The sequence below is a fragment of the Lacerta agilis genome, chromosome 2, assembly GCF_009819535.1.
Source record: "Lacerta agilis isolate rLacAgi1 chromosome 2, rLacAgi1.pri, whole genome shotgun sequence".
NCBI lineage: Eukaryota > Metazoa > Chordata > Lepidosauria > Squamata > Lacertidae > Lacerta > Lacerta agilis.
In genome coordinates, this window is record NC_046313.1 from 45,553,817 (window position 1) to 45,569,419 (window position 15,603).

The 15,603-nt window shown below is 39.6% G+C and overlaps 1 protein-coding gene across 1 annotated transcript in view; it reads left to right on the forward strand.

Annotated features, from left to right (window-relative positions):
* DOCK2 (dedicator of cytokinesis 2) overlaps positions 1–15,603 on the forward strand; it is a 257,870-nt gene continuing 242,267 nt past the window's right edge. The window contains exons 1-4 of the mRNA XM_033139853.1: positions 1–136; positions 7,564–7,647; positions 12,905–12,945; positions 15,078–15,133. Coding sequence (XP_032995744.1) covers positions 97–136; positions 7,564–7,647; positions 12,905–12,945; positions 15,078–15,133 — 221 coding nt within the window. The 5' untranslated portion in view covers positions 1–96. The remainder of the gene's footprint in view (positions 137–7,563; positions 7,648–12,904; positions 12,946–15,077; positions 15,134–15,603) is intronic.

A 15,603-nucleotide genomic window follows, 5' to 3' on the forward strand; every position in this document is an offset into this window, starting at 1 on the left:
CATGACTCCATCCTTGAACATTGCTGGGGTTTTATCCGGTACCAAACAGCTGTTTTCCTGAATCACGGCTACCCTAGCCTGCTGGACTTGTTGGCTATGACTCCTTGGCAAAAGACTGATAAGAAGATTGGAGTGGGTATGTATCATGCAAGCTCCTCTCGGGGGTTTTCCTCCTCTGCAGGATGTGGGGAGAAGTGCTGCAATGCACGAAGATAAATCAATTTGGTCAGCAAAAAACCCCAAACATTTAAACAACAAAATAGCTGCTTTGTGCCTTGTCTGATATGGGTCTATGCTGAACACACACATAAGAAGATTTCATTGATACTTGCTTCCAAACAATCTTTGCTTAGTACTATTTCCCGATTCTCGTGGAAAGTCCCGTGGAAATAACTAAATTTGAAGCTGTAAACTATAATACAAAAACAAAACCTTTGTCTTGTGATAACCAAACTGGAATCTTAGACATTTGAGTTCTTCTGAGGCATTGACTCAGTTATGCAAGTTGTCCTCTTATTGGCTCTGTTATAAACAGGAAATGGAAAGGGAGCAAGCACATTTTCAGAAACAAACTATATGTACTGTGGTCCTAAGACTTGTTTTACTGGTTCCAGGTGTGATCTTTGGCTGCATCATACAGTCACCTAGCCGGGTCTTGTCAGTGCTTGAAAATCCCATGTTGAGTTACATGATGAACAAAAGGCAGGAAATAAATGTGCTAAATAACTGAACTTTTACTGTACTTATGTGTTGTGTAGATTGTTTAGTCCACTGCTTTTAAAACCTTGTTTGTTGAGATTGTTCATTCATTTTCCAGTGGTAATATAATTATAACTCACAGCAACTAATTACCATGAACTGTGCTGGGTTAGGAGACTTTCATGAGAGAAATCATTAAATGAATGAACATGGCCAAAGCTTAAACATTCAACCCCATTTTGAAACTTAGGAAAGGCCATAGCTCAGTGCATGCAAAAGGTCCCAGGTTCAATCTTCTGGGTAGGCTGGAGATTCTTGTTTGAATCCCTGGAGAGCCATTGCCAATCTGTGTAGACAATAGAAACCTAGCTGGATTGATTGTCTGACTTGTCAAAGTCAGCTGTGTATGTGCATGTGATGATGACAGGGCAATCTACACATTCTGATTTGCTTGATATTGTATGAAATTATTTGGATTTCTGGAAGAAATGCCAGAAGCAAAATACGATTGAGTTTCAGTGCAATGATATAGTAACATTGCAAAATTATTCAAAACTCATACTAGGCTTGGTAGTTAGCTCCTTTTGCAAAACTAAAGAACCAGGATACTGACTTCTCTCTTGTGAATGGTCAGAAGTCTCTTGCTGCCTTCTGAAAAGATTCTTGGGTCCAGTGCTTGAATTACTCTGGCAAAATACTACCACATACAAAAAAATACTACCACATACAAAATACATAGCATTTACTCTGTATATGTACTGAATATATTTTATAATTCTACTAGTACATAATTCAATCCTGCACTAACTATGGAAGAGGAATCCTAGTTATCTTAAGGTTTTACAATTTCAACAAAACAAAGGGGGAGCCTTTAATGTGTTAATGCACATAATTTAATTGATGGTGCTCAAGAGAAATAAATAGAGCCAACAGTCACAATAAATTTTATTTTTGTCATGGAAAACCCAGTTATGCCTGAGTCTTACCTACACAATGGGGAATTCACCTCACTCCTCTCCAGTGAGCCACCTGAAGACCTGGAACTCCACTTGCATGGCATATGGTTTTCCCCTTGGTCTTCCTTTAGACCTAGAGTAGACCCACAAATTGTGCTAGTTTCACCATTAAGACCAGATGCCAAGATTTGCTAAACCACACAATTTCTGTAGTCAGTAGGGGTAAATGTCAACAAGCACCAATTTCAATTCTTGCTGCTGTTACCAGTCCATACAGGATCTAAATGGTCAGGCTGAATTGCATTTTTAAATATACACTGCAGATTTAGCTGTAAGGAATACTGATGGTTCTGGTTATAATGGCAATGATTTGGCAATGACCTTTCTAGCTGTTTCTTTTTTATTTATTTTTACTAGCCAGTCACTTTAATTATTATTTATATTGTTTTTATTGGTGCTTTATATTGTATACCACCCTGCTTTCATAAAATGTTGGTATAGATATTTTATAAATGAATTAAAAATAAATAGGAAGTGTGCAGCATGTTTCTCACACTACAGTGAGAACGGGATCCGTTCCAGAAGTCTGTTTGACTTCCAAAATGTTCAGAAACTAAGGCGTGGCTTCTGATTGGCTGCAGGAAGCTCCTGCAGCCAACCGGAAGCCATGGAAGCTGCGTCGGAAATTCGGGTTCCAAAGAACGTTTGCAAAAAGGAACACTCGCTTCCGGGTTTGTGGCGTTCGGGAGGCAAAACGTTCAACTTACAAGGTGTTCGGGATCCAAGGTACGACTGTATAGGTATATTTTTGCTAAATGATGTGTTAGATACAAATAGTATGGCACTTTAAAATGATTTTCATTTAAGTGGATGCAAGGAGATGGTGTTGGAAAAGTTATATTTTTTTAGGGCTAAGCAACTAAAGAGACTTCAAGAATTTGAACTCGAACATAGGTGGCTAACCTATGATCCTCCAGTGGTTACTGGGAGTTGGGAATTAGCTGGAAGGTCGCCCCCAAATTAGAAAATGGCTGTCCTGGCTGTATATACTTGATTTGTTTAAGTCCACAGAAACATTCCAAAAGTGCACACTGAAACCAGGCCAGTTTAGTTGTTTTTCTTATCCCTGTTAGCAACATTGATTCTCCTCCAGGAGCTTAAAAAAAACATGATGATGAAGCAAGCATGGATCACAAGCAAGTGCCACTAAAGGAAGTTGTGAGACTGTGGTTTATATATTCAATTCAGGACAGCACTGAAAAAGCAGTGTGAATCAGGTTTCACCTGCAGAGACCCCATTCTTGTCCTCCTCCTCCTCCTCCTCCTTCCTTTGTAATGCAGAGGGTGAGGGTTAGATTTGCTTCCCCCAGACATGCAAATTAAAGAAAAGCCATTTCTTTCCGATAAAATGTCTGAATCCCCCCCTGTACAAAATGGAAATGCACGTTGAAGAAATTTCTACAAATATTTTCTACCATTTTTGTTGTGGTGGAAGCCATCCCCCCTTCCTCCTCTGGTGAATGATGCTGGGCCCAGGACACTTTGGAGCATGAAAAATAGTGATCAAGCTGCCAATACAGTTGTGGCTGTTGTCACTTGGAGAGTCAGAAAAAGAAAAAGTGCTATACAGTACTCGTGACAGTGTTGAACCCTATTATCTGCATGAGAAACTTGGATAATATCTCACCACCCATGGAGAAATTTGGAGGACCCCACCCTCGTTATTTTGTCTACAAATAAAGGGGAGAGTTTTGATAGGCTATCTGCACAAGCTTCAATACAAATACTTCTTAAACCTTACTTAACTTGTATAAAACAAATGTGGTAAGGTTTAGAAATGTACCCTAGCACAGTGAAGTCCCACATCTTTGCATAAGGAGCAGGAAGATAATGTTATGGGCTTACTATCAGATTTCTGTGAACTGGACTGTGACAATACCTTGCCAAAATGTTGAACTTGACAAAGGTAGTTTTAACAGCCCTCAATAGGGGCTAATGGTTGGGAGATTGCTTTGTGATGCAGGACTACTCTAAAATGGTCAGAGAAAGGGGCATGGGCATACCTTCTCTCCCATAGCTCCCATAAACTGGGTTTCTCTGTGAAAAGAACAACAGAAATTGCAGTTGTGAGTAGAAGACTAAGGCAGGCTGTGAGAGAAACAGAGTGGTCTGAGCTCAGTTTTGGGGGCTCTGTAAGCTAGCAGCCCTGGGTGAGTGGGCAGGTGTTCCTTGCTACATATCTGATGTAGGGCAGTAGGGTTGCTGTTTAAGCTGTCCATGACCACCTCTGCTCAACCTACCTATCTGTGAATTCAACTAATTTGTAAGTAAACTCTATTGCAACCACCGTATCCAGTGATCTCTCCTTCCAAATGAAATCAAACCCAGGCAGTTCTCACTGCTCAGGGAAGTAGGGCACACATAGCCACAACATGTTGTGCTAACCAAGAGTAAAATCGACTGTGGCACCTTAAGGACCAGCAAATGCAGCGTACCATGAGCTTTCATGGCCCGGAAAAGAGTTGTTTTCAGCTGGCAGACATACACACACACCTCTGCCAACTCAGGATGACACTTTAAGGATTTGACAAGTGGCACTGGTCTGCAGAAGCTTATGCCACAATGCATTTCTTTGACCTTCAGGTGCCACAGGACCTGTTGCTTTTCACTACAATAGACACCCAGCTGGGAATTGTTAACCAATATGAGTTTTAATGGGAACTACCCCCCCCTCTTTGGGATTCAGGAATTTGTTTATAGTGCCCTGTATATCTTGGCTCCCACAAAACATGCATGTTCCTGCTTTATTCCCCCTTTCCCTTTTTAGAAAAGAAAAGAAAAACAGGACCTTTATACTTTCAAATGACTTTAAGCTGTAAGTTTCCACTTACTCAGAAAACATCAAGCTTGCAAAACCACTTCCTTTGTCAGTTGGTAGATGTCACCATACTAACCCTTTGTAAAAAGAAAAAAGAAAAAAAAGGTACCATTGGCAAGCAATGCAATATTATGTGAACACAACAATGCTCTGAACTTTGAGTTTTAGTTTCTTTAAATGAGCACGACGAGTAATGATGGCTTAAATGACAGAATGTGCACTCCCCCCCACCCCCAATCTGGTTTTTGAAAGATTCTTTTAAATGCCAAAATCCATAGGAAATAGTTTAGTTGTTGGTATTTATTATTGTTGTTGTTTTGTTTCTTATACCCTCTCATTTAAATCCAGGACAGCTAACAATAAAGGTATAGCTTTTTTTTTTAAGTACAGTGTGACAAGTCAGTATTCGTTTGATTCTCATTTTTCTTAGATTGCTACCCAAATATTGGATCATGGAAATACATTGTCAGCATAGTCTAGCATACCCCTCAACTGTCCCGATTAAATTGGGAATCGTGTTTTGGAGGCTGTGCTCTCATGTGGAAACATGGCCCTAGAAGGGGCGCATCCTGGTTTTCCGTGGCAACATGTTGGAGGGTATGGACTAGCAGTGTACAAGTACCTGTATACCTTTATAGGTGGTTAAAAGGCTATAACCTGAAGTCAGAAGTAGTTTTAAAGTGTTTTTGAGAGAGAGGGAGAAAAAAAACCTTGCCAAGGCTGGAGCCAGCTGCCAAGTTGGAGAAGGAATGGTGAGGAAGAACAGAACAAAAATGGAAGGCAAAGTGATGTAAAAGCCAAAGTACTTAAATATTAAACACTTTTAGGTTGTTATTCGTGAAACTGACCATTTTGTGGAAGGGTCACTGTTTTAACTTAAGAAGAATGGAATGCAATGTATCACAAGAACAGCTTAATAAAACATGGCTATAGAAACTGCATTGAGCTGGTACTGTGATTAGAACTAAATTACATCAAATGTCTGGATATCTGAATCTGGGTCAAGGGGTATGTTTAGAGTGCTTAAAGGGGTGGCAAAATGTGAGAACAAAATGCACTCAAATTTTGTTTTTAATTGTTGCTGAGATATACTGTTTTTGTTTTGTTTTGTTTTGTTGCTGCTAAAACTTGAAACAGCCTTCTGTGGCTTTTTCTGTATTTTGGCCAAAAGCACTGGAAAGAATGCCAAGATTGATTTCTGAATGGCAGTGAATTAGGGGGATAAGAGGAGAACTCAGAACAATTTGAAGCTATTAAGTGTGTGTTCAGGACTTCAGTAAATTGATGCTTTAAGGCTAGTCAGCCCAAGCCAATTTCTTTAAGATTGAACATCCAATTCTCACTTTGGAACAAGTCTAATTCTCACTCCTATCTTCCAAGTTGATTTAATAAAAATTGCAGATTTGCTTAACAAATGGTATTATGCTTTGGCTTAGACAAGCGTACTTGACAGTACACCGGCTTGTATCCAAAAGTGCTGTTTCACAAGCAGAAAGCACATCAGCTCACCAGTGCAAGGTTAATACTGGCTTTGAGGCAGGCTGCCAATAACTATGGATGCTGTATTATTTGGAGTTTATATGATTTTATTCCTATAATTGTTTTATAATTGTTTATGAAGTATTTCACTACCCTTTGTTTACTGCTCTGGAGTTTTGAGAAATAAAAGCAGTTTTGAGAATTAAAATTAAAAAGGTAGCTCTCTGATCCCTCCTCCTCGGGTGCAAGTCTCTCTTAGTGTGTGGTTAAAAAAACAGTCTATAAATGTTTCTACACCCTTTAGTTGCTTTATTTTGGAGACATATCACTTCTTCTTGCTATCTGCATATATTTCTTATGATTGATATTTCAGGTGTGAATTTCCAATTAATACACAACCAAATAATATCAAATCTCTTTGTGCAGGTTTTAGTTTCTTGGTCTCAAACAGGGCATCTGACAGGCATTTACAAGGGATACTACTGTACCAGGCCCACAGACAGAAGCAGGCCCAGATTCTAAGCCTCCATCTTTTAACAAATACGAAAGCTGCTTTAGAAGGAAAGTTTTGAAGCAAAATGTTCAGGCACCATTTGAAGCAGTTGTTTTTTATGACATATGAGCCTGCTCCCTTCTTTCAGTGATACTTTTTGGCCCTGCACCCACTAACAAAAGAGAACACAGGTTGCACATGATGCAAAAATATGAGCACATTTTATGGAGATGTGTTTTGCAACTGAGGCAGAGAACTGAACCTTCATATTCAGTTTATTTAATATTTATTGCTGTGTTTCTGTTTAAAATAATCACATTGACTCTCTAAATAACCTTTATAATCCCATATTGAGTTGGCTCATATGCAATACTAAGATATAGCAGGGCTGCCATACATCCTGATTTTCCAGGACATTCTTGTAGCTTTTACTAAAAAAACCTCAACAACTTTTGGGGTGTCTTGGGTCCTAAGCTATAGTTTGGTGTTACATGCATGAGCCTCAAATGTTGTGCCTTCCTTTCTGATATGGCTGTTTTGAGGAAATCAGAAGGTTTTGCTTTTGCTTTCAACAAACTCATTACTTCAGACTGTAGCTAGTCTTAACTATGGTTTAGGAAAGGAAGGCAATTTCAAACTGGAGTTGGTGATCCTGATTTGTCTTTTTAAAGTGTACTTAACACTAACCACAGTTCTTTGTTTGGATGAAGCAAGCTTCCAAATTTCTTGTCACTGCTCCAAAGTAGGAAAAGGGAGTGGGTAGCAAGCAAACAAGTCCAAGGCTTGCTCCCATAGCACCAAACTGTGGTTTAGCATCTTGTCTAAAACACAGCTGTTGTGTTTAAAATGTTAATTTGATTGAATCCATAACAGCTTATTCTGTATTTTCACAGCTTTAGCTGAAAGTGTTACAGTATTTTTAATGTAAATAAGTATATAGGGAATTTTTAATTTTGTCTACTGTGTCCACCCCTTGGTGCTGATGTAGTACATGTTGTTGATACTATTTCTGTTGTCTGTTTAACTGTAATAAAGATTGATTGATTGTATTTTCACAGCAATATCCAATTTCAGAGCTGCAAGAGTGCCACAGCTATCTCTGCATATTGGTGATGTAGTTCATATACTAGAAGACTGTGAAGGTGAGAAATAATCTTTGTTTTGTATCTTGCATCATCCCATTGAGTTATGAGCTCATTGGAAAGAAAAAAAATTGTGAGACAATGCTTTTATTACTGTTGTCTTGAAACATGCAGCCATCATGCTTGCTTATTTAGAAGCATATTTGTTCTCTGAGTACATTTTTGGTGAATTAATGAGATTTTACTGTTATGCAGATGTGACTTACCTCCTTACCATGAAACTGTGATGTCTGTATTATGAATACAGTAATATGAATTATTAGGAGGTGAAACTTGTTTAACTTGCCTCTTTCCCCCTGCTTGTGGGTTTTATGTGTGGGTTTTGTGGTAAAGCGATCAGAACTAACATAAGCAGAACAACACTTCTTAATAAATAAAAACAGCCTTAATTCTGCTAGTGGTTTTGATTAAATGAAAACCATAAATGTTTTATCCATAGTTGTAGCCATAAAACAGGCTTTGTAGTTTTTTGTAATATGGCAGTATACTAACAACTATGTTTGTGGAGAGAGATACCAACATGTGAACTAAAATAAACATGATTTTTAAAAAATATGATATATTAACCACTGGTGGAGGAAGCCGCTTTGCCGCCTGGGGTGGCACACCTGGGGTGTGTGGCTTCCTCCACGGCAAGAATAACCATGGCTTCTCATCATTGTACCCAGAAAAGAAACAATGGTTAATCTGCTGGCTACGCTAGGTTTGGACAAACTGTATTTAGGCTAAACAAACCATGGCTTAGTTATACGTCTGAACCAAACCAATATTTAATTTGCTCTTGGCCTTTCCTAGTAGCGTTGTATAATTTTAACCATCTAGGGTTGTTTTTTTAAAATTAAAATGTTTTGTGTTGTAACCCACTCTGGGTTCAGTAGTAGAATAGTGAGAAACAAACAAACAATCTCCATGAAACAGGCATGTTCTCCGTCTGTTTGAAAGGTGGATGAGAAGCAGGAGAGTGACCTCCTTGTCCTTTACTAACTTCAAACAAGTAGCACCTGTGGTGGTAGTTCCATGCAGCAGCAAAAGTAGGTTTCCCTTATTATCTTGAAGCAAAAGAAGAAGAAGAAGAAGAAGAAGAAGAAGAAGAAGAAGAAGAAGAAGAAGAAGAAGAAGAAGGTTGTGTTGCTCAGAAATGAAACAAAACTGCTGGACTGAAAGCCAATACTGGGGAAAAAATAATGAGATGGCAGAGTTAATCTGAAAAAGGTGGACAGCCCCAGAGAGAAGTTCTGTGGATTTATGTCACAGATGAGATTAGCACAGATATGAAAAAGTTACTCAATGTGTTTAGCATATTTTTTACCAGAAGAGGTCTCTCTTGAGCTGCAAACATTGACCTGAGATCCTTAAAAAGCATTTTCTTCAAAAGATAGTTATTACAGGGAAAGTTAACTGACACCCCATAGGCAGCATTATGGGTCTTTTCTTTTCTTTTTTTTCTTTTTGCCCTGGGTCCTGTGATTCACACATCATACCTTGACTGCCTCATCCTGTGAAGGATTTACTTAGGTAATTTTCAACTCTAGATTTAAATTTCTTACGGAGGGACCATGGTAATGCGTATTACTCTGCTTGCTTCAAAATGTGATAAGGCAGCTCTAGTGTGTTTGGAAGCCCTGGAAATCCCACAGGGTGTACTTCAAATATTTCCTCCTTGTATATTGCCCTTCCCCATTATCCAGAATTGCCTAAGCTTCCACTTCTGACAGATACCAAATGTGGATGAGTGTCTGGGTTCCTTATTTTGTTTTTTTGACCACTTGCCAGAGAGCTTCCAGGTTCAAAGAGGGACAAGCTAGGATGCCAAAAGGGGGAAGTGAGGCACTTCTAATCATGCTGAACTGTCCCACAACAGTAAGAGTTCCTAGCAGCCAAACTACTTTTTAACATCTAACTTTTGCCTTTTAGCAACTATTCTCCAGGCCTGTGCAGAGCTTTTCTGAGGCCTGGGGTGGGAGTCTTGTTCTGGCATGACAGTGTAAGTACAGCAGGCAACGGATGAGGCCTCCTCGGCCTGCTTATAGCCCTCTGAGGCTTGCAAGTATACCTGGCTGCCCCCACTCTGCACAGGCCTGATTCTAATAATCTAAGTGATTAGCACTTTTAATCACCTAATCCTATAGTAGTGTTAAACGTCTGACTTTGAGGCTGACAAACATGCCCTTTTTGGGCTTTAAGTGTGCCTTGACACAATAATTAATACTGGTTGCTAAGGGAAATGCTGGAGCTTTTTCCCATAGCAGAGAAGATCTGGCTATGCTGCAACATGGCTGTACAGCAGAGCTTCTTTTTTTTTTTTTATAAGAATTTATTGACATTTTTACTTATAACAACATACAACCTTAACCACACCTACATTTATACACATACCAAACAAATACAATTCCACATCTAATACAAAAATTGCCATGATTTTCCTTCTTAATTAAACATCTCGAAAAAAAAATTTCTTTTTCCAATCTTGACAGTTGACTTCCCCTGCCTTTTCACCTTCGAGTTTATATCCATAATCTACTTTTTAACCTCTTCATTTAAAAAGTTAACCTTAATTATATATCTAAAGTAAGACATTCATCTTAATCTTCATCTTAATCTTAATCATCTTAATCTATAAACTTAATCCACTTAACTTGACTTTATTTGTACTACATCCTCATAAATCCTCACAAATCATCCTCATCAAATCTACTTCTTCTATCCTTTGAACTGCTGCTAATAACATAAAAACTTGAAATATCTCTTTTCATGTTCACACAAATAATAAAACAAACTATTGTTGACAGTGTTCACCCTCCGATTTCAAAATACCATAACAGATTGCTTTAGATTTTACTTAATACTTCACCCCACACCCCCTCTGTCCATTCTTCTTCTCCTGATGGCATCAGCACTGAACTTCCCTGCAGCTTTCCTCTCCAAACGTCCACAGATCCAGGCACAGTCCAAAGCTCTCCTTGCCACGAGCTCCGAGGTATCCATCTCTTCCTCTCTCAGCTTCTCCGGTTCTTTGTAATATTCCTTTTCTTCTTGTAGATAACTTAATTCTCTGTCCCTGGCCCCCGAGCTCACACCTCGGGGACTGGATATAACAAACCTTGACATCGCCTTGGGGCTGCCACCCCCAACAAGCGAATTTCTTCTCCGAAGTAGCTCACTCATTTCTTTCCATCTTTCCATCCACCCTCTCAGCTCTTTGACAAGATTTTCTTCCAAAGTGTCAAAAGTTTTGTAAGCCTCCTCTGTGGGCATTTGGTTCCATTTCAGACCCCCACACAAGACTTTAACTTTTCTATAAAGTAATTCCACCTTCAAGGCAGTGAGCCTTTGTTCGTCTGTTAGTTCAGAGTTCAATACCAGTTCAAGGACAAAACCCAACATACTGGCAGAGGAGGAGGAAGTGGGTATCATATTTCTTCTCCTGTCTCTTTGTTCGTCGCCATTTTCCTAAGCTGGAGCGCAAACACCGCAACTTTAAATAGAGATATTTTCCACTAGTTAGCTTCCCAAGAAAAAAGTTTGCCAGTCTCTTGTATCCATTTTAAGTACTTTGTAACCAGTTCTGTGGCAGCAGTCCCTCAAATTGGTTAATTTCTTAGGCTCGAAGGGAGGGAGGCAGGCTGCCTTTCTCCTTCCCCCCGGATCGTTCCAAAAACACGATTTCTGTCAAGATTATTTACTCACGACCACCGGGTTCCTTTAGCTCCATTCTTCACAGGTAGAACTTAGACGCTCACCGCGGGCTTTGCCGCCGCATTTGCATCCCGGTTGGGGCATATCCCCGTAAGCCCGGCTCCGTTGTCCCTTCACCCCCACTCCCCCTTTACAGGGGGGCAGGGGAAGGGTTCGGAGCCTCCGCGGGCGCAGCCGGGGAGCCCAGGGTGCGGGACACTCTTCCCGCACCCCAACCGGAGCCGCGCGCTGCGGTAGCGCGGCTCCTAACCCCCGGGATGGACAAGGCGCTTCGGACCCGAAGCAGCCTTCGACCACCCGGCGATGGCGTCGCCGCCGGAAGCTGTACAGCAGAGCTTCTGCCGTGTCCTGGATGCTGTCAGTGAAGCTATGCTTAAACTCAGGTGGCTTTTCCCTCTAGGAAATGACTGTCAAAGCAATTCTGGCTCCCACTGGTAGATTATAGTCTAGTCCGACAGGCCTACAAGGCAAAGCAACCTCTGAAAAGGATGCTGTTGTGCCTCCTGGCTGGAGGACTGAACAAGACATGAAAGCTATAATCAGAGCAGAGGGGGATCAGCTAGGAGAGAAGTAACATTGCTGCTCGCCCCCAACCCAGATTATTTTGGCATGTTGCCCTCTCCCCTTCACTATATATACAGTGTGGTTACACATGAAGGAGAGATTATTAGGGGAAATTTTAGTTAAGAAAAAAGGTAAGCGGGGAGCATGAAAGAGGTGTATTATATTATGCACACAGTGTGTGGAGAAGGTGGACAGAGATATTTTTTTCTTCCTGTCATCATACTGAACCCTGGGGTTGCTCAATGAAACTGAGTACTGAGAGATTCAGGGCAGAAGTACTTTACACAGGACACATAGTTAAACAGTGGTTTTGCTTCCATAAGATCTAGTGATGGGCACCAACAGCTTTTTGAGGGGATTAGACAAATCCATGGAGGATAAGGTTATCCATGGCTATGAGTCTGGATGGTTATACTGTATATTACTTCCAGGGGCAAGATCAAACTCCAATGCTCTTTTAAAATCTTTAAAAAGGCAGATTTGGTTCATAAAAGCCATCACTGGTGATTTTTAGAAGAACTCTTTAGATTGTTTTAAATTAGCACCCACACTTCCTTTTTGTTATTTGTTGTGTCTTTATTAAGTTGTGTCCTGAGGATTTACTGCTCATCAAAGGGTGTAATGTGGATTTTAACTTTATTCTTTTTATATTGCTATGCTTATTGTGTAAATTTTGTGTGTCTCCTTGTTTGGCAATTGCCCTGAAAGGCATTTATAAATACTTTATTATGAGCAAAGAATCAAACACAAATACACACACACACACACACACACACACACACACATATATATATATATATATATACCAGTGATCCTCTTTCAACACAATCTAATCTATGCTTACTAGGAAGTAAACTGCACTGTGTTCAGTAGGACTTACTCTCATGTAGGCATGCATAGGATTGCTACCCTAGTTTTGCAGAAATCGAATGAGCTGGCTCAATTTGGACATTGAAAAGCATATAATAAGTAACTATAGTTTTGCTTTGACTTTTAGGTTGGTACAAAGGATACATTGTAAGACATAAAGGGGTAGAGGTAAGATTATTCTTATTTTATTCTTATTTTTTATGTTGATTATCTATTTGATTATTTTTATTGTAATAGACTATTCTTTTATTCTTTCTTTTTAAGTGTGTGGAGTTTAATCCTGAGAAGAGTCACTGAATCTATGTCAGTGGCCAATATTTTAATAAGGAAATGAATGTTTTTGTACTATGGGAAAAGTAGATTAAATAACAAATAATGGATTGACCAGGGTCCAACTAGTCATATACCCTGAAAGGATCATGTTTATCACAAATTGCAGTACCCTTTACCTAACTGAAACTGATGTAGCTGTTAAAAGCAGATTATGATATGGTACAAGATAAAAGTTGAAGATCCTAATAGGTTTGCTGAAGCCTAGGGACATACCTGAAATCTTTGAGCCAAATCATTTATTTATTTATTTACACCAGGTTTTTTAATCACAAATCAAATCAAAAATTTATTACGGTCAATGACCAGCACACACATATTAAAACATAGAATCGATCAGAAATACAATTTAAAATAAATTCTAAACTTTTAATCTGACAAGATTTATCGTCATTAATTCATTATGTAAAAAATAATTGGGCAATAATTACACTACATCAGACTTTAATTTAAGCACTAATGAGGCATCTCACAACACCAGAGTATAAATCACAAAAGTAAAAATACAACCATGACAATAAAAACATAGACATAAGATCAACAACTGTATGATAAGACATTTTAGTGCACAGGTAGAACACCACAGCTTCTAAGGAAAAATATGCCTGCGTAAAATGGAGTACATTAGAACCAGTACCAGATTGGAAATGGAAGGTTTCCTGTTTTCATTACAGCAGTGCCTCTTGCAGACCTATTTTGCAGCTCTACAGCTGTGTATCTTCTAGTTCAGCTTTAGCCTATTGCCCACTGGCATCCCTTTATTACTGCAGTGTCTAAATTCCAGCTGACATCTGATTGAGTGCCTTTTTTTACATTTAACAACCACTTATTAAGTTGCTTTGTTCCCTTTGGTTTTTCCCCATTGACTCTGCCCATTAGGCTTATCCTCACATTAGGCTTATCCCCACATTACATTGAACATGGGTATAAGTACAAATGTACAAATGATTGTGTGAAAGAGCTTAGACTTGATTTGTACAGCTCAACTATTGTGTACACAGACACTACATTTGTTGAATTTAACACGTGAACACCCCTTTTCATTTCCCATTTCCTTCTTCTCTTATGTGCCGATTTAAATATTTCCCTTTCCCCGCCCTTCAGTGACTAGCATTGGCATGAACATCCTGGTTTGTTTAAACTTGAATTCCCCTCAGTTTAGATGAAAAAGTGAGCTCAGGTTTAATGTCAGGATAATCCAGGATCTGAGTGACATTTCAGTTTTTCAGCTTGACTGCTGATCCCAAGAGGATATGTGTATCAAGTGTTGTACTAAAGAGAAGATTCACAAATGGATCTTAGGCTACATGTTCCATCAACATGATTAGCAATCACATGAATAGCAAAAAATTAAATATGGAGTGGGATATGATGGTCACTGCAACACTCTGGGAGAGAAGGTTTAAGGCTTCTCTCTCCAGCTGCAATCTCAGCAAAACCACCCCATTACATGGTAATAAGCATTAGGAAAAAATGCTCAGTGGCACCAAGGCTTCAGCTACCTATCCTCTCAGGCTGTGGTGCCACTGGCTGAATTTGGGACCTTCTGCACTCAGGCTAAGAAAAAGCTGGTGTATGCAACCAACACTTGAGTCAGGCATCAAGAAATAATTGAGGATGAAGAAAATAGGTGGACGTTAGTTTGCAGTGTACAAATTTAGTGGACAGGACTCTATGAGCAACCCTGGTAATGTGTGAACTTGATCTGATGCCCTTCAGATGTTTTGGCTGGCTGGAGCTGCTGGGAGTTGTAGTCTAAAACATCTCAAAGGCAGCAGATTGGGAAAAGTGGCATATGGTTAATAATTTAACTCCGTATATAGTAGTTGAAGCTACATGAGAATAAATCTCACCAGAGTTTTATTCCAGAACCTCTATATATCAATCTACTTTTGGTCCTTTTAATTTGTCATAGAAGAAATGTTCGGTACAATATAACAAATGTGCTTTCCCCCTTCTTCTTCCATTAGGGAATATTTCCAAAATCTTTTATCCACATCAAAGAACTTTCTGTTGAGAAAAAAAGGTATTTCATTGAGATAATTCTTTTGAGGTATATGTCAGCGGATGGGAGTATTATAGCTAAAATCCCCCATGTGATTGATGCTGAACAGCTTGGCGAAATAATTTCTGTAACTAATGCTTGAAAGGGTCCTTCACTAAGAGTGATCCTTGTCGTCTAATGGAAAAAGCTAGAATGTGCACACCCAGTAGCTGATAGGCAAAAGTTTTGTAAGGTGCCCTTTCCTAATGATAAAGAGGGTGAGGGGTGCTTGTGGGTGGTGTTGTCAGTCAGGTAACAGTCTGGCATAGTAGGACCCTGGACAGTTCCAAGTTAGCAACTTGATTCAGTGTTATCTGCAACCAGGGCTGGCCCACCTATGAGGCAAGGTGAAATAACTGCCTCAAGTGGCAGGACCCACAGGGGCAGCAGATCAAACCTCCAAGAAATGCCCACTGTTGCTGCCACTGCACTACCCACTTGATCCCAATGTG